General features: G+C 57.7%; 1 protein-coding gene across 13 annotated transcripts in view; it reads left to right on the forward strand.

Annotated features, from left to right (window-relative positions):
• Positions 1-27,125, forward strand: part of NRXN2 (neurexin 2) — a 119,094-nt gene that overhangs the window by 46,512 nt on the left and 45,457 nt on the right. For 7 of the 13 annotated variants that reach the window (XM_064287853.1, XM_064287847.1, XM_064287848.1 and 4 more), the window contains 10 exons: positions 3,027-3,188; positions 3,930-4,362; positions 8,144-8,530; positions 8,747-8,950; positions 15,265-15,291; positions 17,352-17,471; positions 17,891-18,272; positions 18,900-19,090; positions 20,610-20,783; positions 21,097-21,216. In XM_064287853.1, the coding sequence (XP_064143923.1) occupies positions 3,027-3,188; positions 3,930-4,362; positions 8,144-8,530; positions 8,747-8,950; positions 15,265-15,291; positions 17,352-17,471; positions 17,891-18,272; positions 18,900-19,090; positions 20,610-20,783; positions 21,097-21,216 (2,200 nt within the window). Of the gene's footprint in view, positions 1-3,026; positions 3,189-3,929; positions 4,363-8,143; positions 8,531-8,746; positions 8,951-15,264; positions 15,292-17,351; positions 17,472-17,890; positions 18,273-18,899; positions 19,091-20,609; positions 20,784-21,096; positions 21,217-26,323; positions 26,586-27,125 lie in introns of those variants that run through there. The other 6 variants (XM_064287849.1, XM_064287851.1, XM_064287856.1 and 3 more) reach the window with 3 other exon arrangements.

The following is a 27,125-nucleotide window of genomic DNA, read 5'->3' on the forward strand; positions in this document are numbered from 1 at the left end:
CTGCCCCGCTGGGCCTGGCCCCACCTGCTCTTCTAACCCGCCTGTGTCCTGGCTGCGGGCTGCTCTGTGTCCGCATGGCCTCCTCCCCTTCCTCCTCCCCCGCCGGCCCCACCCTTTCCAGAAGCTGCGCGGGGGGGCTGGGGGGCAGGGGCATCATGAACCCCCAGGGTGGAGGGGGACGGGGGAACGACTTCCCCGTTTCCTGCTTTTACTAACGAACCTGCCATTTTTGTGTCTGGACTTTGATTTGTCTGGGGAACAGTCGGGTTTTACTAATCTGAGTCATCTCCCTCCTTGCCTTCCCCAGAGACCTCTCTCCGTCCCTGGACTCTTGGCTTCCTTTCCACGTAGTACCCGTCTCCCCCTTTCTCCCTCTCTTTCCCCCCAGTCTGACTCCCCTTCCTCGGTGCCCCTCCGTCGTTACCCTGCCTCCTGCTACCCTCTCCCCTCACACCCTGGACCAGGGCTCTCTCTAAAACAATGGTTGCGAATTTGGGGGACAGGTAAGAGAGTGATTAAAGCCCGGGATGGTGCAGCAGGGCAGCCCTTCTCCAGCAGGGGCCGCCACATGGAAGTCTTTTGTAAAAGCCTTTGGAGGAAGGTCAGATTTGTGCCTGGTCTGGAGGGGAGTTGAGGAGCCCCGCACCGCAAGTCAGGTCATTCTAACTCTGAGAGGGCAAAGGAGGGGGACCTGGCCAAGTTGGGAGGGATGAAGAGAGCTGAGAGGGTGAGGAAGCTGGCCAGGGTGAGAGGGCACAGCTGAGAGCACAGGTGCAGCTGAAGGTGGAGCTTACCTGGTGGAGGCCAAAAGAGGACACTTCCTGGGGAGCTTTGGAGTCGGGCGTGACCCTCCCCCTGCAGAGAGGCAGGGTGCCTAGAACAGAGCCCTCCTGGGGGCTTCTGACTACAGAGACTCAGACTCCAGGGGAGTGACAGGGCAAGGGTGGCCCTGGGTCACCTTTAATGACCATGACCTTGTCCTCTGGCTGTGCCGGGATTAGCGGGGTTACAGGGACATGCCAGACTGGGTGCCTGCTCTTCAGGAGCAGACCACCTGGCTAGGGTGACCAGACTTAGGCTCAGGAAGTAACTAGCATCCCAGCTCCCGAGATCTCAGGAGGAGAGGGGTGATGAGAATTTGTCCCAGAGAGTCCCCTCCACCCTGTCACCCCCCGCCCCCGTCTTTTCCTCATCCCCTCATCCTGGCCACCTTCTTCCCTTCCTCCAGCCCTTCTCTGCCCATTCTAATCTCGTTTGCATGTTTTCGTGACTAATACTTTGACCCATCCCTTTTCTACCCAAAACTCCACCTCCCAGCCACGGGGTGGAATAGAGGGAAGAAGAAATAAACAATAAAGACTACCCTACCTTTCAAAACAAGATTCAAAACTTTCAAACTGCTGCTCCCACAAAGACACCACTTCACCTCTGCCCTTAAACTGAGTTTCCCCCAGCACAAGTTTTGATGGTTCCCAGGAGGTAACCCTTTCAGTCCCCACTCTGCTCACCCTTAGCCCACTCCCTCATGAGGCTCCAGGCAAACACAAGAGGGACCTGGGGGCCCTGGGCAGGGGGAAGCTCCCCCTTGCCTCAGTGCTGTCCATGCCTCTCAGGACTTCCTCCCCTGACCCCTAGAGCTACCTCTGACCCCCAGCAACAATGGAACCCTGGAGACCAGGTGCTGGAAGATGACTGATGGCATGGGCATATGGACTGGTGTGGGTCGGGACGTCACAGGAAGGGACTGGAAGGCCTAATCTCCAGGCTTTTCCCAAAAGGGGTACTGAAGCCTGTTGGGGATCAGGGAGTGGGAGTCAGCTGTGGCCTGTGGAAGGACAGCACTGGGTGACCACAGGTCAGCTTCCTGCTCACCCTGCCCTCTTTTGCTGTCTGAAGAGTGGGGGCTCATGGTCCCATAGCCCATGGCTGATACGCACAACTTGCTGGGCATCTGGAGCCCTTCTGGGCTGCTCCTGCAACAGACTTTTCAGGGCCCAGGTGGGCATTTGCAGGGGGGGTGGGGGGGCGTGGTGTCAGAGAATTCCCTGTACTTGTCACTCCCCTGCAAGGTCACTTCTGCCTCCTCAGGCCACTGTTGAGTCCCTCCCACTCCTTTGGAAGACCAGGTACTTCCCCATCCGCACCCACGTTGCTTTCTTACCTGAATTTCCAGCCCATGGTCATGGTATTCCTGAAGTAAGTGCTGTGCCCTCTGTTCCCTAGCCTGGCCCTGATGCCCTACAGTAACCACAGTGGTGATGGTAGGGAAGAAAGGCTATGCTGATGAATAAAGGGCTACCATCTCCTTTGGAGGCAAGAGAGTGACCTGAATATAGGGGACCCAAGGAGTAAGGAGCCAGGCTCAGGAAGGGGCCAGGAGAAGTGGGTAGTGGTGGGAGCCAGCCCTGAGGGGTGCGATGCGACCCCCTGGAAGTTCCAAGACTTCCCTGGAATATCTGAGTTCTTGTTCCCCACGGCCCTATGGCCTTCCGTCTCCCTACTGAGCTATGACTGAGAGAACCCCTCAGTGCTCCAAGGGGAGAGCTGTAGGTAACTGTGGTCACAGACCCAAGGAGAACTGGTACTCCCTGCCTTATTCTGGAGAGAAGACCTGAAATCACGTGGGGCCAGAGTACCTTCAGGAGGAGAGAAGTGAGGGTGCTGTTGCATCCCCCAGAATAGGGCCCTGTCCTGAGGTCCCTACTCCTGTTCAGAGGGACTTCCAAGAACCACTTCTTGGCCCCCTTCATGGTGAGCTCTTCAAGTGCCCTTCGGGCCTCTGTCTGCAGAGCCGGGGACCCAAGGGAGGCCTTAGCTCATCCTGAAACCATCAAATCTTGTGCTGCCTCCTCTTCTTCCTCTCCCATCTTCCCCACTGTTCCTCCTTTGAGACAAGCAGACATAAAAATGGGGGTCCCCCTCCCCCATTGCCCCCTGGCCCCTACCTTGCCCAGCCCGTGGCTCTTCCCAGGGAGTTGATGCCGGTTGTCTCGTTGTCTCTCCCCCTCCCTCCCTGGGCTGGGCAGGTGACCATCTCGGTGGACGGGATCCTGACCACCACAGGCTACACACAGGAGGATTACACCATGCTGGGCTCTGATGACTTCTTCTACATTGGGGGCAGCCCCAACACAGCTGACCTGCCGGGCTCACCCGTGAGCAACAACTTCATGGGCTGCCTCAAGGACGTGAGTAGGGCTAGGGAGGGGCTGGTGCCAGCCAGGGACCCTTTGGCCCCTATCTTCAGTGTGATTTAGTCTGACCTGGCCAGCTGCCCAGGTCCTCTGTTCCTTCCAAGTCCATGGTGGGAGAGCTCCTCTCTTCAAAACCCAAGGCCTATTGATTGGCTTGGTCAAGAGGCTTCTGCCCTCTCCTTTCCTGGGAGCCTTGGAAGCCCTTGTCCTTTCAGACGGCCCTTGAAGGCAGCTCTGGTTCAGAGGAAAGAATATGGGATGTGAAGACTAAAGACCTGTGCTTGAATTCTGGCTCCTCCACTCATTAACTTTGTGACCTTAGCCAAGTCACTTGACCTGTCTGACTCAAAGTTTCTTCATCTGTAAATGAGTGAGTGGTCAGGACCTGCCTCTTATGGTTGTGGTGAGAAGCAGATGAGAGAGACTAAGTGAAAACACTTTGTCAACTAGGAAACGATAAACAGATGTTAAGTGGTGCTTGCCTCCAATTCAGTAGGCTTGGAGAGCCCACCAGGTGAGCCACCATGCTAGTATGGGCCAGGAGACAGGACGGAGAAAGTAAATGGGGCAAGAACAAGGGAGATGCCCATCCTCTGTGCATTAAGTCCTAGAACAGAGGCCCAAGCCATGTAGTCTAGTGGCACTGAACAAGGGCCACCAGGGATGGGTGACGGGGTCCCATGGTGATTGGCTGCTGCTTGTACTTCTGTATCCCTGACCCACTCCTCCCCACAGGTGGTCTACAAGAACAATGACTTCAAGCTGGAACTCTCCCGCCTGGCAAAGGAAGGGGACCCCAAGATGAAGCTGCAAGGGGACCTGTCATTCCGCTGTGAGGATGTGGCTGCCCTAGACCCAGTGACCTTTGAGAGCCCTGAGGCCTTTGTTGCACTGCCCCGCTGGAGCGCCAAGCGCACTGGCTCTATCTCCCTGGACTTCCGCACCACTGAGCCCAACGGGCTGCTGCTCTTCAGCCAGGGCCGGCAGGCCGGGGCCGGTAGCCACAGCTCTGCCCAGAGGGCCGACTACTTTGCCATGGAGTTGTTGGATGGCTACCTCTATCTTCTGCTGGACATGGGCTCTGGGGGCATCAAGCTGCGGGCATCCAGCCGCAAGGTCAATGATGGCGAGTGGTGCCACGTGGACTTCCAGAGGGATGGGCGCAAAGGTCAGGGGGCCTCTGGGCCCTTCCCCTGTCACCTGAGCACGCCTCTCCACCTGCCCTGACACCCTCTCTGGTCTCCTCAGCTAGTCTGTTCTGCTTCATTCCCAGGGCTCCTTCCCTGCCATTCCTCCTCCCTACTCCCCCAGTCCTCCCAGTTCCTCCCTTCCATCATGGTGCAAGGATGGAAGGAGCAGAGTGTGGGGACTCAGTCAGCCCTGGGGTCACACCTCAGCTCTCCCTCTTACGGGGCATATTACATAACCCCTCGGAGGCTCAGTTTCCTTATCTATAAAAGGAATGGTTACATGAGGGTCATTGTATTAGTCATCTAGTGCTGCTATAACAGAAATAACCACAAGTGGATGGTTTTAACAAAGAGAAATTTATTCCCTCACAGTTTAGGAGGCTAGAAGTCCAAATTCAGGGTGCCAGCTCCAAGGGAAGAATTTCTTTGTTGGCTCTAGGGGAAGGTCCTTGTCATCAATCTTCCCTTGGGTCTAGAATCTTCTCAGCACAGGGATACTGGGTCCAAAGGATGGATTCTACTCCTGGCTCTTCTTGCTTGGTGGTAATGAGGTCCCCCTCCTCTCTGTAAGATTCATTTTTTTTTAATATCTCAAAAGAGATTGACTCGAGATACAACCTAATCCTGTGGATTGAGTCCTACCTCATTAACATAACTGCTTCTAATCCTGCCTCCTTAACATCATAGAGGTTAGGATTTACAACACACAGCATAATCACATCAGGTCACAAAATGGTGGACAACCACACAATACTAGGAATCATGGCCTAGCCAAATTGACACACATTTTGGGGGGGACAGAGTTCAATCCATAACAGTCATCAAGAGGAGAAAACAAGAGAACATCTATAAAAGCAGTAACATAGTAGCAGAGTACATATCCCTTCCCAATCATGTCTCCCTTCTATCTATATTGATTAAACTTTCTTTTATTAACTCACTCAAGGAATGTGTAGTGAGCACCTACTAGGTGCCCGGGGCTGTCCCAGGTGCTGGGGATACAGTTGGCAGTGAACTAGCCGGTCTTGGCTGTCACGAAGCTCATCTTCTGGGGTGGAGGGGGGCAATAAAGCAGCATAGAGAGCTGGGGCCGGCAGGTGCTCTTTCCTGAATCTTCTGCTGGTCTGTCCTCCTGATCCTCTACTCTTCCCTTTCTGTCTTCCTTTCTCATCTCCTTGTTTTCTGCCTCCTCCCATTTCTCTTCTCTTTACTCTTTTCCATCTTGTTGAACATGAGAGAATTATCCACGAAAGAGAGAATAGATACAGATGAGACCTGACACATCAGCCAGTGTAAGCATTTATCAACATCAGCAAGAGCTACGTGCCCCCCCACCCAGCGGTCGCCATGCTGCCGAGCTGGCTGGGGTGACTGTGGCTCTGGGAATTGTCTGCTTCTCGTGGGCTTGCTGCTCCTTTGTGTTCCTTCCCGGGCTTTATGTTAAATGGTTCATCCCTGGTTTGTCTCATGATGGCACTGGTGGGTTCTCACATAATGCCCACTGCCATCCAGAGCTTCCACGCAGGCGATGCTGGTGCTCTGGGCTGGAAAGCTGCCGAGCCTTACAGAGAACCCCAGGGCCTTCTGCTCCTCATTGCCTTCAGGAGGTGGCCTTGTTAGCCTCATGCAGATCTCTTGCCCGGACACCAGGTCTGGCTGGTTCTTGGATCACCGTCCTGATGAGCCCTAGACGTCTTTGGTGGCTCACATTTACATACCCAACCACGCAGACTTGGCGTTCATTCCAGCAAGGCTCTCTTTGACCTTTTCCGTTCTTTTGAGTGACCTTGGAACAGAGGCCGGTACTCCACTTCAATTTCCTCTCATTGATTCTCCGTGAGAACCAAAACCAAACCGGTTGCCATTGAGTCAGTTCCAACTCACGGCGACCGTGTGTGCAGAGTAGAACGGTGCTCCGTAGGGTTTTCCATAACTTTCACAATAATCTTTCACAAGTAGATCACTAGGCCTTTCTTCTCAGAAGTCTTCGGGTGGCTTCTAACCACTAACCTTTGGTTAACTGTTTGCTCCACCCAGGGACTCTGAGTCTCCGTTATACACCCCCTTTCCCATCTCTTTGTTTCCCTTCCTCTCCTTCTCCAACATTCAGTTCAGTTCACATTTGCTGAGAGTCCAGGCAGGTGGTGGCAGGTAGGGAGGCCCAGCAGGTGGTGGTGGGGGGGAGGGTAGAGCTTGCATCCGGTGACTCTGACTACACAGGGAGGTGGGAGTGGCCAGGCAGTCCAGGTTTGGGGGCCTGCGAGAGTGAGTGGGCCCCTAGCCCTGGAAAGTGAGTTCAGCAGTGAGACCCTGGGGGATCTGACAGGTTGTTGAGAGAGAACAAGTTCAGGGCTGTGTTATTAAAATGAAGCACAGGGAAGCAGATCCTCTGCTTCAGACAGGGTTTTGAGCAGAGGTGGTGAAAAAAAAAATTTTTTTTTTAGGGAGCCACGTGTGCAGAAGAGGCCCTGATTGCGCCCTATATTTCCCCAGCCTGTGTTCACGCTCTGATGTCCTGCAGCCATGCCGCCCCTCCCCAAAGATCCCTTCCAAGCTCAGGCATGATATGGACCAAAACCCTCCTGGCCTCTCTCTTAACTCCGCTGAGATAGGCCGACTTTCAAGTTTTTTTTAAAGAATTCTTCCAAACTTGAGAAAGGAAAGGGGAAGGACAATATATAGAATAAAAACTACAAACAAGAAAAAAATGTTTCTAGAGTATAGGTTTCTGCTGCTTAAAATCTCAGTAAAGGCTTTGAAACTCACACCTGGCCCCAACACTTTTTTCTAAGATCACTAGCCTCTTTCCAAAAACTTTTCCAAGTCAAAAGCTCCTGGCCTAGTCTCCTCCTGGTCACTTCTTGTCTCATAGGCTCCAGGAGCTGGTCTGCCTGCCTGTCCTGTCCACCAGCCAGGAGGGCAGGCTCAAGGGCTGGCGCCATGGGGCAGGAGACTGGGGTGTAGGCTCTGAGGTCTTGCTGCCTGGGTTGGCCACTTTAGCCAGACTACCTGTCTCTAAGCCATGCCTCTCATTTTGAAATGGGATCTTAAAGTATCAATGTCACTGGGCCATCCTGAGACTTAAGTGGAATCCCGTGTGGAACAAACAGTTAACACACTCAGCTACTTAACGGAAAGGTTGGAGGTTCAAGTCCACCCAGAGGTGCCTCAGAAGATAGGCTTGGCAATCTGTTTCTGAAAAAACAGTCATTGAAAACTGTATGGAGCACAGTTCTACTCTGACACACATGGGTCTCCACGAGCCACAATCCACTCAAGTGACAGCGGCTGTTTTTTTCTTTTTATGTGCCTGGAACACAGTAAGAAAAACTCAGTAACAGTGGGTAAACAACTCTGGATTCAACCAATTCAGCCTCCTTAGGCTCTCTGTCTCTGCTTCCTGGTCAAAGGAGCTGGCTGGGGACATGACTCAGGGAATGTTCCAGCCCTTTTAGGTGTGTCCACCTCCTGCACAAGCTCTGGGGACTTGCTCAGGTGGGAACAGGGGTCTGCACAAAGGCTCACAGCCCACTGCTGCTGGACTGGGTGGGGCAGTCACGCCAGGGCCTGGACTTGGAAACATTTGTCAAGCCGTGCCTGGGGCCGAGCTTCCAGCCCAGGGCTGCTGCTCGGCCCCCTCAGCCCACGGTGGGTCCAGGGGTGGGACGGGAGCTTCCTGGCAGTCAGGGCGTCCCCTCTGTGACCTGTGGCCCCTCTGGGTCGCCTTCCCACTGAGACCCACTCTTCCTTCACCCCCAGGCTCCATCTCGGTGAACAGCCGCAGCACGCCGTTCTTGGCCAGCGGAGAGAGCGAGATTCTGGACTTGGAGAGCGAGCTGTACCTAGGCGGTCTCCCCGACGGGGGGCGGGTGGACCTGCCCCTGCCCCCGGAGGTGTGGACGGCGGCACTCCGGGCTGGCTACGTGGGCTGCGTGCGCGACCTCTTCATAGACGGGCGTAGCCGAGACCTCCGGGGCCTGGCGGAGGCCCAGGGCGCGGTGGGTGTTGCGCCCTTCTGCTCCCGGGAAACGCTGAAGCAGTGCGCCTCCGCCCCCTGCCGCAACGGGGGTGTCTGCCGAGAGGGCTGGAACCGCTTTGTCTGTGACTGCATTGGGACCGGCTTCCTGGGGCGGGTTTGCGAGAGAGGTGAGGCACGTCTGCTTCCCGGGGACCCCACTTCCCACACCCTGCCCCTCCTTCTCAGGGTGAACCCCGGTCTTCCGTCCCTAGGCTCCCTTCCTCAGGGGCCCCTCGTAGGCCAGCCCGGGACTAGTCCTCCTTGTAATCATCTCTTCCCCTTCTCTCTCCCTCCGCTGGCCTTTGCCTGCCCACCCCACCCCTGTCCCCCCACCCCTGGGGCAGAGGCCACGGTCCTGAGCTACGATGGCTCCATGTACATGAAGATCATGCTCCCTAACGCCATGCACACGGAGGCAGAGGACGTGTCCCTGCGCTTCATGTCCCAGCGGGCCTACGGACTTATGATGGCCACCACCTCCCGGGAATCTGCTGACACCCTGCGACTAGAGCTGGACGGGGGGCAGATGAAGCTCACAGTCAACCTCGGTAACCATCCACCCCAGTGACCACCTGCCCCAGTGACCATCCTGCCCGCACCTCCTGGCCCTCCCTGGCCTGGCTCTGACCACCTCCCCCCTCTGTCTGGAGAAGCTGGTGGGGGCACTGGTGAGGGGTGCCCTCCATTGGGCTTAGAGGTGGGAGGTGCCAGCCTGGGCCAGAGCCCTGTGAGCTCTGTCCCTGAGGAGGGTGCGCAGTATGGGGGATGCTCCAGTATTGCCAGCTCTGTGAGTGATGGAGATGCAGAGGGTGGCCATACCATCTGCCCGAGTGTGCTGGGGGTGTGCCACCTGTCCTCCCAGGGCACACACGTGGAGCCTCGGCAGTGCCCGTCCTGCACACACTCACTCTGACACAGATCATTCTCGGTTGTTTGCTCACCTGCTTGCTCATTCATTGGCTCATGCATTGGGGAAGTGCTCACTGACACCTCCTGGGTGTTAAGCCTGGGCTCAGAGCAGTGGCAGATACAGACATGAGAACGAACCTGTATCAGCCGCCCTGGTCTGCCCCGCCTGTGTAGATTCATCTCTACGTCTGGGTCTGTGTGCATGGCACACAGCTACACATCACCTTTCCTTTGTCAAGCACCATTTGCATCCCCATTTGAGTCATAGAGTTGACCCAGGAAGACATAGGAAAAAACCAAACCTATTGCCATCGAGTCGATTCCAAGAAATGGCGGCCTCATGGGCTACAGAGTAGAATTGAGCTCCATAGAGTTTTCTTGGCTGTAATCTTTATAGAAGCAGATCACCAGGCCTTTGTTCTGTGGTGCTGTTGGGTGGGTTTGAACCACCAACGTTTTGATAAGCAGCCAAGTGCAAACTGTGCCACTCATGGACCTGCGAAGACACCACATAGGCACTAAAACCCAATGTTGAGTTGGGTTGATTCTGACTCATAGTGACCCTATAGGGCTGAGTAGAACTGCCCCATAGGGTCTACTCTGTCCTATAGGGTTGCTGTGGGAGTGACTGCCACATCTCTCTTCTGCGGAATGACTGGTGGGTTGGAACCTCCAACCTTTTGGCTAGCAGCCGAGCACTTAACCACTGCACCACCAGGGCTCCTTACATAGGCATTAGCCTCCTGTTTTATAGGTTAGGTAATTCATATACTGATGTGTCCAACATCCCAAAGCTAGTGATGCGGGAGGTGGCCCTGGATGCAAGCCTAGGCTTTTTGCCTTAAAACTGAGCGCTTTTCCCATGCCCCTACCCCCCACTTCCGGAATAGGGCTGGGCTGCTGGCCCTTGACATTAGGTGGTGCTCTTCTCTGCCCGTGCCAGTGTGGGAGAGGTGGCTGAGCTCAGCTTCACTGGCAGTCCCTGGGGTGGCCACGGGGCAGGACCCTGAGGCCCGTTGGCTTGCTCCATGGGCTTCAGCCCTCGTGCTCAGGGGCAAGAGGAACGCAGCAGACCCACTTATTCAGCCAGTGTTTATGGGGCACCTTATGAGTGCCCGGTAGGTTCTGAACCCCAGGGGTACAGCAGAAAGTAAGACAAGGTCCCCACCTTGCAGAGTGTTTGCTTCAGGGGAACTCTGGGAGTGGAGGTCCTGTGCTGTCCAGGGTGGGGTCACATCTGTCCATCTTAGCCGGGCCTCTCTAAGCTCATAAAAATGTAGCACCTGCTGTGTCCTGGACCAGATGAGACATCAGTCTCTTCTGAGGAGATTAGAATCCTCACCGGAAAGAAGGCACAGCTTTGAGCTTTTAACTATTTATCTGGAGTCTCATCCTAACAGTGGCCTCCAGGGCATTTTGGGCTAGATCAGGGCCTTTTGGGAGCCTATTACCTCATTAATAAATGTATACTGTCCTTTCCTTTTCCCCTTTTGGGCATTTGGCCTTTGTACTCCCAGGACAAGGATTTGCCAAGAGTGTGGTTGAGGCTGGAGAGGGGGCTGTGAGCAGGCGGGTGGGCCTCAGTGAAGTGTTCCCTGAGGCGTTTCTGCTTCTGTCCACCATTACAGCCCATGGACAGTGGATGGTGGGCGGGGGCAGCTCTGCCACAGAGAGCAGGTTGGGAAACACCCCGTGGCCAACCCTCCACAGGCCTGCCTAACACCTCCTTACATCCTTGAGACCGTCACAGGTCACAGGAAGGACCAGCCCAGGACTTCATGAGTGGTCCCGTGCCCAGCCCAAGACCTGCCCCTACCTGGGTCTTGAACGCATGGCTCCGTGTGCTGGTGGCAGACAGCAGGGAGAATCAGGGCCTCCTATCTGCAGAGAAGGCTCTGGGAGGCAGATGGCTTCTTTCTTACTTGGACTACCTTAGGAAGAAGCTTGTGTTTCTCTAAATTAGACAGAAGAGAGAGTCCTCAGCCAGGAAAAGTACCTGGTGGGACCTTGGGTCTTCCTACTCTTAGAATCTCGCCTCTCCTCCCTTTGGGCATGACATGCCACACAAGTCTCTGGAGAACAAGGAGGCCCCCCTGGCAGGCCCGATCATGTTAAGAACAGGCTTCTCAGACTGGCAGGCAGCAGGATGGTCCTCCCGCCCTGGTTGTGCCCCTGCCGCTGCCACAGAGACATATGTGCTGAGAGACCATCTCAAATGTAGCCCATGAAAAGCCGTCCATGACCCCGACTGATGTATGTATACAGAGGTGTGTAGCCACCACGTAGGCACCTGCAGACACATAGCCACGTAGGTACCTGGAGACAAGCAGGTGGGCCACACCCAGCCACACAGCCTTAGGCCATGATGGGAAGGGCACTGTGCTTGGAGCCAGAAGATCTGGGTTCTAGGCCTGGTGTCTTGACTGCTGGGTAAGTCATTTCCCTTCTCTGAGCCTCTTCTTTTTTTACCTATAAAATGGGGATAAGGATCCTCACTTTGCTTCTTCCACGTGGTTTTGAGGCTTCGATGGAATCATGGGTATGAAGACATTGTATAGATGCAAGACACATGCTTAGAGACCCGCCCAGCCTTCTCTGTACTGGGATAGGGACCTAGGCTGGGAGCCAGGCCTTTGGGCTTGCCTCCTTACAGCGTGACCCATTCTGGTCCCCACTTCAGGAGCCCTGTTCTGATCCTCATCCTGTTTATCACCAAGGGCTTACAGGGCCTCACAGACAGGCTCAACCGAGGCCCTCATCCTGGGCTGGACTCGCTGCTGGGGCATCACGGGGAGCCTGATGGCGGCCTGGGCTGTGGCCTTTGGTCTCATCCTCTAGGAGGGAAGCCAGGCTTACGGAGGCAGCTAACGATGTAGGCTCAGTACTGGGCCATGTCCTGAAGTGGGCCCTGAGGCTGTGGTATGACTTGGCGGGCAGTTGGGAGGAGGCCCTCAGTGCCAGCTTCGGGAGATGGGGTACTTGCTAAACAAGAGAGGGCCAGAGGCACTGCTGTCTCTTTCCAGGCAGAGGATGGCAGTGAGACTGGCCTGAGCCTCCTACCCCACTCCCAAGCCTCCACCACACCAGACACTGAGCCAGCTCCTGGAGCCCTCTGTTGTCCCCTGAGCAGGGCAGTTGATCTCTGTCCCCAGAAGATGATAGTGTCTCCGGCATTCTTTACCCTGTTCCAGTGTGGCCTGGGTCTCTGCCTTCTGCCCTGCAGTGTGGCCTCGGGGGCCTCCTCCCCGATCCCTGGGGTGCCCCCACCACATGTGCCCATGCGGCCCCAGCTCTGAAGGGGGCTGAAGGGTGGAGGGTGCACTGTAGTGAAAGGATCTCCAAGCTGGAAGGCCCTCAGGGGACACCCTGTTCAGCCTTCTCCAGAGGCAGTCGCTGGCCGGCTCGAGCATCTCCCATCGCCAGGGGGCCCTTTTTCAATGTCAGGAGCACCCACCTCTGAGATGGTCAACCTACCCTTCTGAAATCCACACTTGTGGACCAAGCTCTGCCCTCTTAAGGAATACAGAGCAGACCTAACCCTCCTTCACTTTTAAAGTCAGGCTAAACAAACATCGCACTTCAAAGCCTTTTAATCGCCGAGGCCATGGAAGGAGGGAGCTTCCTACCCGAGGCTGTAGGTTCTTTCAGGAGTTCCTGGCTGTGAACAAGGGCTGTACCAGGAGTGCCCGCTGCCACTTTGTGATGTCTTTCCAAGACGAGATGACAGCTGGTAGGCTCCTGACGCTGGCCTTGCCTAGAGCCTTGGTCTCCAATCCTCCCGGGTGGGATGGGACCAGAAGCCCATGTTCACTTCCTGAGTTCCTTTCATGTGGATTACCTTCCCCTACTTGTCCCATCATCCATTCACACCCTGACCCGGTCTGTTGGTGGGTCGGGCAGGCTAGTTGCTCTGTCCATTTCCTGCACATGGAGCACAGGCTGTTCTGTTAGGGCTCCCTGACTCTGTGCTGGGCAGGTGTGTGCACAGAAGCCTGACTTTCTCCCACTGGCTCTCAGTTCCTGGCTGCTCTCCTCCAACTCCACCGGAGCGGGGCTTCTGAGGGTGGACTTGCTGCAGGGGGTGGGCCTGGTGCTAACACCTCTTCTCTGGACAGACGGACTTTGAGCTTCCCTGAGCCTGGCACTCCCCCGCTGGGGAGGGCAAAGAATTGAGCTCCTACCCTGGGGCCTCTTTCCCAACAGGGGATGGGCCTGCCCTCCCAGCTCTCTTTTTTCTTTTTTGGACCCTTCATTGGTGAAGACTCTGCTGGTCCCGAGAGAGCCCCCGTGACCTGACTCCAGGGCTTGGCACCCTCCCCCCCCACCCCATCCTGCCGCCACCTGCTGTCCTCACTTTTTCTCTTCCTCCTTCCCTCTGACCCTCTCTCCCTCTTTCCTCTCACTGTGGCTCTGACTTCCCCCATGTCTGCCCCTTGGCCTTTCTCTACCTCCTCTGCCCCTCCGTTGGTGCCAGGCTGTGGCCGAGGGTCCCGGCTGCTCCCCCCACTCTTCTGCTGCGGTTGACAATGCGTGTGGAGCTCAGCTGTACTTCCCAAGGGGCCCACAGCCCTCCGAGCCACAGGGGGCCTCTGTGTACCTCCACTACAGGAACCTTCAAGGGCCCAGGGGATGCCAGGTGCCACCCCCTTTGCTTCCTGGGCCACCGAGTATGTGGGCACACCCTCTCCTGGGAGGAGGCACAGGATACCAAGGATATGGCTAAAAAAAGGAGAGCCCGCAAGCCCTTCTGTGAAGGCAGGGCCAGCCCAGATCACTAATTCCTGCTCTAGCCTGGAATCGCTTGCTCAGCCCGTCAGTTCACAGAGGGGAAGCTGAGGCTCAGAGCGGGGTGATTTGCCTGAGGCCACACAGTGAGTTAGCCTGAGGACTGGGATTAGGGCTGGCTTTTCTGCCTTACAGTCCAGAACTTTCTGCCACCCCAGGCAGCCTCTCTTCCTCAGGCTGAGGTCTGGGGTCTGGGTCTGATGAGATGATGTGGGCATCCAAAGACCTAAACCAGAGCTTCATAGGACCCCAACACTCTGTCCCCTCAACAAGGGCTGGCTCACCCGCTCCCCTTGTGTCTGGTCGGGGGACTGGGGCCAGGGCTGCAGGCTCTGAGCAGACAGTGTGCTTTGTGGCCCCAGGGGCCCTTGACCCCAGAGTAGGAGGAAAGCAATGTCAGGGCTGGGGCAGGGCCAGGGCACTTTGCTCAGGATGTCTGCTTATGCCTGCCTTGCTTTTTGTCCTGAGGAATCATATTGGGGGGCCCTGTCTGTGAGGCCTTTGCCCCTCCTTAGTCCCTCTTCAGGGCTACGGGTTGTTTCTGGCCCTCAGTGGCAGCCTGGCATTCTCCAGGAGAGGAAGAGGTGGAAGGAAGGTTCCTGGAGCGGTGGTGCTAGCCCCCTGGGACTTCGAGAGGCATATGGCCACGGGAAGGGGACCCTGGGATGAACCCTTCCATTTAGCTCAGAGCCCAGAGGTGTCACAACCTGGGCTCTGAGCAGGGAGTTGTCCCAGAGCAGGGGATGCAGGGACCCTGACCCCCCCCATCAAATTCCCTCCCAGAGACTGGGGAGATGGGGGTTGGTCAGGCCCTCAGCCCCCCACGATCCCCTGTACGACTGTGATCCCCAAGGTGCCCATCTCCCTCAGACACAAGAGGCCTGGACCCCTCTAAGAAGAGGGGCACAAGCCCTCCTCTCATCACTCAACTGCCCTGCCTCCCATCTCTGGGGAGGGTTGGAGCCCTTTGGGGGCTGGAGGGACAGGGGTCCAACTGAGGAAGGGGAACGGGCACCTGGGCACGCGTGGTCCCCGGAAAGTGGCCCCCGGGGGGAACCCCCGCCCGCAGACACCCCTCCCTGTGAAGGATGTAAAAAAAAAAAAAAAAAAAAAACTTGTTCTGCCTTTTGTCTCCCCTTCCCCTCTGCCCGCCCCATGGCCCCCCCAGACTGCCTGCGCGTCGGCTGCGCACCCAGTAAGTGGCTTCCCTCTTCTGCAGAGACCCAAGGGAACTGGGACGCTGGACACCGGGATTTGGGGAGGGGTTGGGGGGAAGAAGAGGCTTCATCTCTGGCTTGTATCGGGGTTGGACAGCGGGTGGAGGGAGGGCAGGCATTGAGGGTGGGATTGGTGTGGTTGTGGAAGCAGAGGGTCCTGGACAGGAAGCTCACTGGGTGCTAGGAGGGGGAGGCAGACTCCTTGTCATCCCGAGTCAGCGGGATGGTGGGGAGGAGGCTGTGGGTAGCCGCTGCATCAGGACGGTCCCCCTACCCTGTTGCAGGAAGGAGCCTTGAGGGGGCTGGGGATATTCCGCTGCACCTCCAGCAGTGGCCACAAGAGGGCGGGCGAGGCACGCGGGAAAGAAAATGAGGGCGGGGAGGTGAGCGTGTTCAGAGCCCCGAAAGTTCAGCCTTTCCCAGCTCGTGTATCGGGTGGGGTGGCGAGTTTCTGTCAAATGGGGGTTCTCTCAGAGGGGTCAGATGGAGAGCGGGAGTGGACATTCCTGAGTATCCGAGTGTGCCTGGGTTCAGTGCTCTGAGTGTTTCTGCGCGGTATATCCGCCTGAGACTGCACACCAGAGCCCTCCAGTGTGGTAGGGCAGAGGCAGAAAGTCTGTGTGTGCTTGGTGCTTCTCTCTGTGTGTGGTATGGCCCTGGGCGTATGTGTGAACCCTGCTAGCCCACCAGTACCAGTTGCCCTCAAGCTGATTCCAACTCATGGTGACCCCGTGTGTCACACTAGAACTGTGCTCCGAAGGGTTTTTGATGGCTGATTTTGGGGCAGTAGATTGCCAGGCCTTTCTTCCGAGGCACCTCTGGGTGAACTCAAACCTCCAACCTTTTGGTTAGCAGCCGAGCATGTTCACTGCACCATCCAAGATCTCCTTTAATGCCAGAACTCTCCCTCAGGGGTGGATTATTCAATAGGGCAAGGTAAGCACGGTGCTTACGTTGCTTACCAGATCATCTTCAAAGAAATTGTTCGCTATAGATTGGTAAGTAAGCACAAGTAATCCTCTGCTTACCTTGCTTACTGGGTCATCCACCCCAGTAAGGAATTGTAAATTTGAAAAGAGGCTTTGATTCTGTAGGAAGATGCTGTGGGGTTGGGAGAGAGACAGATGCCAGCCATACCTAGAAGCAGAGTTTTTGATGTGGTGGAAAAATGTGAAATTGTTCACTACAGATGAGCTGGTAAGCAAGGTAAGCACTGTGCTTACCTTGCCTATTGAATAATCCACCCCTGTCTCCACCCCAGCTAGAGTGAGCACCAAGGGGCCCAGGGATGATCTAGGAGTACTGGAAAGTTCAGCAACACTTGACAGATAAGTATGTTCTACTTTAGACTTGGGAGCTATAATCCTGGCATTGAATAAATGGTCATAATTCCTAAGAAAGAGAACGTTCCCCTCCCTGCCCATGCTGGATACCAATGTACCGTGTGTGTGGTTGCATGTCCCGGTGTGTGAAATTACCCAGGTGTGCACAGAAAGGCCACAGTGGGTTCGATTGTGGGTGGGATAGCTGTGTGTACAGCTGTGTACAGCTGTGAAGGTGTGGGTGTGTTTTTACATTTGGGTAGATGGTGAGGCTCTGCGTGGCCTTGAAAGTTTTAAGTCTGTGTGTATATGCTAGGAATTTAGGTGCTGGCTATGCACAGTGGAGGTCCTTAGGTGTCTTATGGAATGTGTGTCAGTGTGGGGGAGCTCGGCGTACAACTCCAGGTGGCCCCATTCACATCGTATTCTAGGTGAATGGCACCCCCTGAGGTCGTATGGAATGGCAGTGCTGAGTGTGTCTGTGTGTGTGACTAGGTACGCACAAGCTCTGAATAGGTATGTGCTCCAGGTGTGAGGTGAAGTTGCACGTGTGTGTACTTGTGTGCAGACCTGGGCCATAAGGTAATGTGGATGCACACGCAAGCACAGGGGTGTGCAGTGGCGAGGCGCTCTGGGTGCCCACCCGGAGTGCTACCTGAAGCCCTGCGGGAGCATGTATAGAGAGAGGCCTGCTCACTCCCTCCTTGGTGCCGCAGGTAAAGGCCCTGAGACACTCTTCGCGGGGCACAAGCTCAATGACAATGAGTGGCACACGGTGAGGGTGGTGCGGCGTGGCAAGAACCTTCAGCTGTCTGTGGACAACGTGACCGTGGAAGGTAGGTGGTCTGGGGCCAGGGAGGTGGACGTATTACTAGGGTTTGGCCCCATTCTTCTGCGTGGCCACTGACTGGGCTGCCATTCCTGGGCCACCATCTGGGCAAGCTGCCTCTGGCATTTCTCCCCAAGAGGTGGTATATTACGGGGGTCTGGACTCTGGGGGCCATGTCACTTCCCCCAGGCAGCATTTGCCTGGAAGTCTGTCAGCCCTTGACTGAACAAACCCCTCAACTCCTCCTTGTCACCCGGAGCTATGATTGCTGTTAGCGCCTCCCTGAGGGCATCTCTGCTGATGCTTCTCACATGGGACCCTCAGGTGACGGATGAGGCGCCTGGGAACCTGAGGGCCTGCCCCACAGATGATTTTGCAGCCAGTGCCCCAAAGCCACCCCTCATTTCTGTCCCCTGTCCCGAGCAGGACAGATGGCAGGAGCCCATACACGGCTGGAGTTCCACAACATTGAGACGGGTATCATGACGGAGCGGCGCTTCATCTCTGTGGTGCCCTCCAACTTCATCGGGCACCTGAGTGGGCTGGTGTTCAACGGGCAGCCCTACATGGACCAGTGCAAGGATGGTGACATCACCTACTGCGAGCTCAATGCTCGCTTTGGCCTGCGTGCTATTGTGGCTGACCCTGTCACCTTCAAGAGTCGCAGCAGCTACCTGGCGCTCGCCACACTCCAAGCTTACGCCTCAATGCACCTCTTCTTCCAGTTCAAGACCACCGCTCCCGACGGGCTTCTCTTGTTCAACTCAGGCAACGGCAATGACTTCATTGTCATCGAGCTGGTCAAGGGGTGAGGTGCTGGGCCTTGCACCGCTGTCAAGGAAGTGGTCCCCTTCCCCCCTGCTGGCCAAGTTACAGCTCCCTCAACCACTGGCTGAGATGGCCAAGCCCCCCAAACCACAGGCTGAGATGCAGTTCCCCAACCACCAGCCAAGATGGAGATGAAGCACCCCCTTCTTCTACTGTGGTGACTCCCCAGTTGCTTCCTTGCCAGGGTCTTTCCAGTTGTATCCATTCTTTGCTTACTGGCCTGGCTCAGGTCTCCTGCCTTCTCTACAGGCTGTACACAGAGCCTTGTCCCTGTGGCCTCTTGCTTTAGAGGACCCCACCTGAGAGCAGCCCTGCCCCTGCCTCTAGAGCCCCCCGCCACCCCACAAACCTCTCCCCTTGACTAGCTCCTCTGAGCCCATGTCAGTGGCACTGGCTCCTCTGTGGCCTCCCTCCCCTTGTTCTCCCCAGGATGGGACCTCCCACTAGAGTCCTCTTGCTGTTGGTGTGAGTCCCTCTCTTATGGGGTCAGGAATGCTGCCCTTCTTCTCTGTCCCTACTTCCCATGGCCGCTAGGACTCTTGCTCACCGTAGCTCCACCCCTGGCATGGCCCTCCTGACCGAGTGTCTCCTCCCTACTACGGGGCAGGTACATCCACTATGTGTTTGACCTGGGGAATGGCCCGTCCTTGATGAAGGGGAACTCGGACAAACCAGTCAATGACAACCAGTGGCACAACGTGGTGGTGTCCAGGGACCCAGGCAACGTGCATACGCTCAAGATTGACTCCCGCACTGTCACGCAGCACTCCAATGGCGCCCGAAACCTCGATCTCAAAGGTGGGGTCAGAGGCCTCTGAGAAGGCCTGGTCCTAGCCCAGACACCCTCTCCCTGGGGTGCTCCAGCGCTCTTGTGGTTCTCCATCTGCCCCTGCCCATAGCTTCCCATCACTCTTCCCTGCGTCTGCTCTCTCCACACTGGAAGCCTGGCCACAGATTGTGTCTCACCAGGCGCCTGGTAGCCTTACTGTAGAGTGAGGAGTAGGTAGGCCAGGCCTTCCAGGGACCCCTTGGACTCTGAGGTTGAGGAACCTTTCTTGGATGAGAGCTGGAAAGAGAAAAAGGGGTGTAGCCTCCTGGCAGATGCCTTCCTTGGTTGGGGTGGAAAGTGGTTGATGAGAAGTGGGGATAGCAGTAACTGGGGTCCCTGGAGACTGGTCATCTATCTTGAGCACTTGCTGGGATAGCTCTGGGGACTTTCTGGACCCCATACCTTCTCTGTTGGGCTCAGGGTCACACCAGGGTCCCATTTCCCCAGCACTTCTCTAGCAGTCACTGGAGGCCACACTTGCCTGTCCCCAGAGTGGCTGATTGAGTCAGGACGAGGAGGGCAAGCGAAGAGACACGGGTATCAGAACTGGAGTATAGCTGAGGCCTGCAGCTTCCCCATCGCCCACTGGGGCAGCGTGAGCTACCTCCTTGCACGTGCTCAAAGCAGCCGTGTAGGTCAGTGTGACTCAAACCCGTCAGAGCTGGGAGGGTCCTCAGAGGCCACTGACTCCAACCCCCTTTTGTAGAGAGGAGGAACAGAAGCTCAGGATGAGGTCACAAAGCAAGTAGACAGCAGACGGGGTTGGAACTAAACTAGGTCCCATCTCATTGCATCCCGTTGCCGTCGAGTCCATTCTGACTCATAGTGACCCTATAGGACGGAGTAGAACTGCTCCAAGTAGCAGCTGGTGGATCTGAACTGCCAACCTTTTGATAGGGTTGCTGTGAGTCAGAATCGACTGGAAAGCAGTGAGATTTGGTCTCCTTGCAAAGTGCTGTGAATTCTCCCTACTCCCAGAAGGGGGCGCTGTGCCACAGGTAATCCAATGTGGCAGCACTCCCAGGGGTCATCCAGGTTGGTCTTGCATTGCACGCAGCAGTGACCAGGAGAACGTCTTCCCATCGTCCCCAGGCCAAGCCCTAGTTGCTGGGGACTGGGCTTAGAGACCTGCCGGAGTTCTGGAACTGGAGACATGGGGGGAGGAAGCGGGGGTGGGGAGATAGGGCCAAACATCTATGAAAGGCCCTGATTAGAGGCCGGAACTGGAATCAAACGTGTGGGAGAGAGCATGGAGCAGGCGCCTCCAGCTGCTCCCCTTCCTCCTGCATCTGGGAGGGGAGCAGACAGATGGCAAAGTGGGGAAGGAAGAGGTGGGTGGGGGTGGGGCTGTGCAGATCTCCGGATCTCTAGAAGGGAAGTGGAGTCTGGGGTGGGATACCTAGAGCCTGGGAGGGTGGGAGGACCTGACAGCTGATAGCCCGGATGGGAGCCGGGGAAGCCTGGGTTTTGACCCCACTCTCCTTGCAGGAGAGTTGTACATTGGTGGTCTGAGCAAGAATATGTTCAGCAACCTGCCCAAGCTGGTGGCCTCCCGGGACGGCTTCCAGGGCTGCCTGGCCTCCGTGGACCTCAACGGGCGCCTCCCAGACCTCATCGCCGACGCCCTGCACCGTATCGGGCAGGTGGAGAGGGGCTGTGACGGTGAGTGGAGGGTAGGCGAGTTCAGGGTGGCCCTGCTGGCTGCAGAGAGACAGGCTGGGGCAGGGTAGCCTCTGCTCAGCAAAGCGGCCTTCCTTCCCAGGGCAGGGGACAGTGGGGTGAAGACTCACTTGTCCTCCCTGTGGCCTGTCACCCTAGTTTCCTATCAGAGTCCAAGGGCAAACCTAGCAGTGCTTGAGACCCTCCCAGCCCCATCCCTGGTCAGTGCTTGGCCTTGGCCTTGAAGCTTCCGAAGTTCCTGAGGAGGGGGGGGGCTTGGCTGAGCGGGGGGTGTGCCTCCTCCTGCCTCTTCCAGGCCCCAGCACCACCTGCACCGAAGAGTCCTGTGCCAACCAGGGCGTCTGCCTGCAGCAGTGGGACGGCTTCACCTGCGACTGCACCATGACTTCGTACGGAGGCCCTGTCTGCAATGACCGTGAGTGCCAGGGCGGGCTGAGGGCCGCAGGCGAGATCCAGGCCCCTGGGTTCCAGCTGCTGGGACTGCTGGGGAGGAGAGAGGGTCCCCGAGAGCTGTGCTGCATGCCTTCTTCTTGTCACGAGAGCCCAGGTGGCGCTGCTCCCCTCTGTCCCCACCAAGGGTCTTTTCCATCTGCCCTGTTGCGGAGTAGCTTGCTGCTCCTGGAATCCCGAGGGGATCAGTTGGTAGATGGCCTTTCCCACCTTATCAGAGGGTGGGACACTGCTCCCTTCAGCCACCTCCAGTGGTGTCAGCCTCTGTGGGGCTGAACTTGTTGCTCTACCCATGTGATTTTGGCGATGGCCTCACATGGTGTACACATAGCTCACGCGTACCCACTATTGCACAGGTGGGGCTGTTAGCCACCTGCACCCCCTTTCCTGTGGTGCCCTCAGAAGCCTGCAATGGAAGCCTGTTCTTTCCTGTCCAGAATAGGCTGCACCTCAGAGGGCAGGCTCAGGGGAGTCCCTGCTGCTCCCCCTTCCTCTCCCTAGAATCCCAGCTGCAGGTTGTCCCTTCGAGCCAGAAGGGTGCTCTGTCGTGTCTTCTGCTTCTCCTCCCGGGCTGGGCATCTGCCTGCCAACTTGCATGTTGTCGGAGGCCCCTCCCTGGCACTTTCCAGTCCCCGGTGGGTGGTGGCCAGAGCCTGGTGGAGGGACGGCAGCTGGGCAGAAGGGGGAGAGGCCACCCTGTACTTTGGTGGTGGCTTTGGAGTTTCCCAAGGATGATCGGACTAGAGGCTGGGGAGAGGGCAGCTTGAATTTTCTTCCCTGGGGTAGTCCTGGAGCGCTGGTGGCAAAGTGGTTAAAGCGATTGACTGCTAATCAAAAGGTTCACAACCACCAGCAGCTGCGGAAGAAGGATGTGGCAGTCTGCTTCTGTAGATTCACAGCCTTGGAAACTCTATGGGGTCTCTATGAGTTGGAATCAGCAGTGGGGTGGGGCGTTGTCCTTCTGAGACCAAGCAGATGAGATTCTGCCTGGGAGAAGACACACACACACAGACACACACACGGAAACATGGAAACTGAGGCTGGAGAGGGCCAGGGGTTTCTGGAAGTAGTTAGCAGTCTTGGGGTAAGAATGGGGCTCAGAGCCTTTGTCTCCATCCCACCTTGCTGAGGCCTATCATCTGGGTGTAAGCCCTGAGTTCCTCACAGGATAAACCTACTGCTTCCAGGGACTGAGGATCTCGGGAGGGTCTTAGTTTCCCTTCGTCTTTGGAAGAATGGCCAGACCATCTCCCTTGGTGATTTCCTGGTGCTCTCGGGCACGGCCAGCCCTGGGTACCACCATATCCCCTCCCTGTCTCCAGGGTTTTACTTATCTGACCTGTGGCTCTCTGTGCCTTCTGAAGCCTCCCAGTTAATGGCCAGCTCAGGGGTCCTTCAGCCCTGGCTGCTGGGGTCTAAAGACAGGGCTAGGTCAAGGCCTCTCCCCTCCCAGGTAACTAAGCATTGAACAGGAGGTCCGGAGATGGCCCCTTTGTTACTTACTAGCAACAGTCCCTACTGATTCTGTAGCATCGTGTGGTCTCCAAAGCTCTTTTCATCTGACCCTCAGAGAAGGTAATGGGATGGAGACCATCCTTCCTATTTAACAGATGAGGAAAGAAACCGAGGCTTCTGAGAGGCCTGGTTCCTCACCCTAAGCCATAGCGCGTCGGTGGTAGAGCTCCGCTAGAACCTAGGCGCTGTCACTCCCAGTCCCAAGCTCTCTGTATGTTACCCCCTGCCACCCACTGCTCATGGGTCGGGGAGGGGGGGCAATGCTGATGATGGAGGGAGGCCATCAGGGTCAAGGACTCTGCCGCCCCGTCTCACCACTTCACTCCCACATGGTGGAGCCTCGAGCCTTCCGGGATCACAGCATAGCATGGATAGGGGTTCAGGGCACGGCCACCTTTCAGCAGGGGTGGGAAGAGAGGCTGGATCTGGGGTCCAGGCCGGTGGGACGGAACTGCCTGCAGGACAGGGTGGGTTGGGACTGGGGAACAGGGCCCATCTTGGGAAGGGTCACTGTTCTAGAGCACTGGTTTGCATGTCTGGACAAAGCTGTGGCACTTAAAACAAGGTGGGTGCAACCTGAGAGCTGCGTGGGGAACAATGTGCTGACCTTTGGAGACCTCTGACCCTGGGGCAGCTCTGAGGCCTGTGCCCACAGGGCAGGGGCAGGAATCTGGTGGGGCGGGGGCTCTGCCAGCGTTTTTCCAGCCACAACCCCCCCTTCTCCTGGGCTCTTCATGCTTTCAGGCTCTCTGGCGGGTCTTCTTCGACTTCCTCCTCCCCCGCAGGCACAAGGTCATCAGGACCCCAGCCGGGAGGGCCCGGGTCAGTAAGCTCCACTCATGGAGGCACTGTGGTCACCTGGGAGCCCTGGGCCTGAAGAGAGGGAGGAAGGTGGGAATGGGCAAGGTGGAGGGAGCCAGCCTGTCCACCGAGGGTTGGGGTTGGGTTGGGGCGTGGAGCTGTCTGGTGGGGGAGAGACTAAGATAAGGAACGGTCTTTCCCCACTTGTTTCTTCATCGGTGACTTCGGGACTCTCCCTGTGTTCCTCTAAGGCTCAGGGGTCTCCTCCCTGAGAAGACAGTGGGGAGAAGACCAGAGGAAGAGAATACTTCTCTTTGGTGAGAGAGATAAGGGAGAGAGAATATGAAATGAGAGGGAAAGGGAAGGTGGGAGGCAGGGGCACTTCCTGACACGCGCCCAGGGTTCCGGACCAGGGCTCCCACTGGGCCCTCCTGTGCTGTCCATTCCAGCCAGTCTCAGCCTCTAGGCAGGCAGCTCCTCACCACCTCTGCCTCCCGTCTTCGCCTCCGTTTCCCATCTCCCCACTTGCTCCATTCTCTCTGCAGCCTCTATTGATCCTCACACACCTCTGGTCCCCTGCTTGGTTTTTGCCCTGTCTCCCCTCCCCCTCCCCAGCACCTCCCCCCTACTCTCTCCAGTTCCCACTCACTGATATTGATTGGCCTCTAGGCGGTTTCCCTTCCTCTCCTCTCGCCACCGGCTCCTCCCTCCCTCCTTCCCTCTGGGACCATAAATTTTATGCCTGCTCAGAGCTGTGTCAGTCTCTGTTCCAGAGTTGGGCAGAGGCTGGGAGAGAGAGGGCGGGAGGACGAGGCTGCAGGGAGCCCGCTCCCCTTCCTTTTGCCCCTCTCTCCTCCTCACTGTATTCTACAAGTTCTTGGGTTCCTTTCAGGTCCCCTGTCTCCACCTCACTCCTCCTTCTACCCTCTGCCTCCTCCCCTCCACACCCTCTGCCCCCATCCTGGCAGTCATCTCTTTGGGGCCAGGTCGATGGTGGTGCTGACGTGGCCCCGGTGTCCAGATGAGATCTGAAGCAAAGACCATCTCTCTCTCTGGCACTTAGCTCTCAGGCCTTGGGTGCTTCCCAGAGGCCCACAAAAATCTGGGGGGCAGATACCAGTCAGGGGAGGCGTCCTGAAATGGAAGTGACTTCCCAGCTGGCTGTCAGTGGGGAAAAGAAGGGCTCTGTCCTGAGTGCTCAGTGGACAGGTGTCCTTGCGACCCCCGTGGAGGGAGGGGCAGAGGATGATGGGGGGTGGAGTGCAGAGGAGGGCTGGAGGAATCCAGGAGGGGCTTGTGCCAGGGTGAGGGGCGCACCCTATCGGGGAGGTGGTGAGGAGACTGTGTGTGGTGTGCCTTACCCTTTATTATCTGCCGGGCTTTGGGTGCAGTGTTTGCAGGCACATGGACGGCCCTGTTTTGGAGAGTGAGCTGCTTGGGCATGTGTACAGGTTAGCCATTCATTGCCTGTGCCCAAACATGTATGTGTGCGTGCATGTCTGCCTCTGTGAGCACGTGTACACGCCTGGCTGAGTGTGAATCCGTGTACTAGTGTCTGTGAGCACATGTGTGCATATGTGTCTGAGTCTGTGTGTACGCGGCGTGCGCGCGCACACTAGTGCCTATATGGGTACGTGGGTGTTTCCGTGCCCAATTCCGTCCACAGCCCAGCGTGCACGTGTGTTCCGAGGGGTGCGTGCAGGGTGGCGGTGGCCGCATCTCTGCGCGCGGGCCCGGCGCGCACTCTCGGAGTTCGTCCAGGTGGGGGGGGGGGAGGAGCGCGGCCTCTCCCGGAGCTCCGTCCTGTTCAATTATTCAGCAGGCCCTTCTCGCCGGCGGGAGCGCGCGGAGGGCGGGCCGAGCCGGGAGAGGCGAGCGGAGCGCGCTAGCCAGGTGCCGCGCCGAGCTGCCCAGCGCCGCCAGCAGCTCGGGAGCCGCGCGGTCCTCCGCCCTGCCCCTCCTTCCGCGCTCCCCTCCCCTCCCCGCCCCACTCCCTCCCTCCCTCCTCCCCTCCCTCCCTCCCTCCCTCTCCCTTCCAGCCGTCTCAGCCTCTGCAGCAGCACTCCGCTGCCTCCATCTCTCCGCCGGAATCTCGCAGGCTCGCGCCTTTCCTCGGCTCAGCCCGGTCCCCGTCCTCGCCTCTCCCCTCTTCCGCTCTCCCTTCGTCCTCCCTCACCCGGATTTGCTTCCCCTTTCCCCACCCCCCTCCTCGGCCGCTCCCTCCTTTCGCGGGGTCTCCGTCGGGCGGCAGCTGTAGCGGCGGCGGCCCTGGTCTCCGTCGGTCCCCCGCTTGCCTTGCTGGGAATCGGAGCCTCCGTCCGCTTCTCTGCCTTCGCCCCCTCCCCCTCCCCGGCTCGGTTTTCCGCAGGATTTCCCTCGCTCCCCCTCCCTGCCTGGCCCCGCGCCTCCCTACTCCCCCCTCCCGGCACCATGCCCCCTCCCCCGGGCGCTCCCCTGGGTTTCTGACGGCCCTCGGCGCCACTCCGACCCCGCTGGCATGCGGGGAGACCCCTAGCTCTTCGCGATGGACCCAGGCGTCTTGGACCTAGGCGCTGCCGCTGCGCGGACCCCGGATTCCCCGGCGGGATCCAGTTGATTTCGTGGGATCCGGACCGAGGCTTGGGCTCTGGTTTTCCTTCTCTTCACCCCTACCCCCCTCCCGGGGCTCGGAGCAGGAGGGGGGCTTGGCCGGGCTGCGCAGCCCCGCGTCCCCGCCCCCGGCCATGGGGCTGTGAGGCGGCCGCCCCCGGGCCGAAATGCCCCCCGGGGGGAGCCGGCCGGGGGGGTGCCCGCGCCGCCCCCCCGCCCTGGCCGGGCCCCTGCCACCGCCGCCGCCGCCGCCGCCGCCGCCGCCTCTGCTGCCGCTTCTGCTGCTGCTGCTGCTGCTGGGGGCGGCCGAGGGGGCTCGGGTCTCCTCCAGCCTCAGCACCACCCACCACGTCCACCACTTCCACAGCAAGCACGGCACCGTGCCCATCGCCATCAACCGCATGCCCTTTCTCACCCGCGGCGGGCACGGTAAGTGGCGCCAACGACGGCGGCCGGCTGGCCCCCGGTGCCTCTGCGCGCGTGGCCCTGGCCCCCGCGAGCCGCACCCTGGCCTGCTCCTCCGCTTTGCGGGCTCCGGACCCCCTCACCTCCCATCTCAGGCTCCCATCATCTCAGCCCCACCCTCGCCTCTCCGTTACTCCACCTCCTCCCGTCACCCCCATCTGTGTCTTCATCCCTTTCATTCCCGGCCTCACCTTCACCTCCTGGCCTTGTCTCTGGCTCCTCATCAGCTTCTCATCTCTGTACACCCATCACCTGCCTATGTCCTTTGATCATCTGTGCCCGGCTCCCCCTTCCCCATTTCTGTTCCTCATCACTTCCCCCATCCCTGCCCCTTATCATTTCTCCATCTGTCTCACCTCCACCTCAGCCTTACCGTCAGCTTCCATTACGGGCTTTCATCTCTGTGTCCCTTTACTTCTTACCTTGATGCTCCCACAACCTCCACCTATCATCTCTGGCCCTGACATGTCCCATCTCTTCCTCTTTCACCTCTTCCTATCCGCC

The sequence above is a fragment of the Loxodonta africana genome, chromosome 7 (genome assembly GCF_030014295.1).
Source record: "Loxodonta africana isolate mLoxAfr1 chromosome 7, mLoxAfr1.hap2, whole genome shotgun sequence".
Classification (NCBI taxonomy): Eukaryota; Metazoa; Chordata; class Mammalia; order Proboscidea; family Elephantidae; genus Loxodonta; species Loxodonta africana.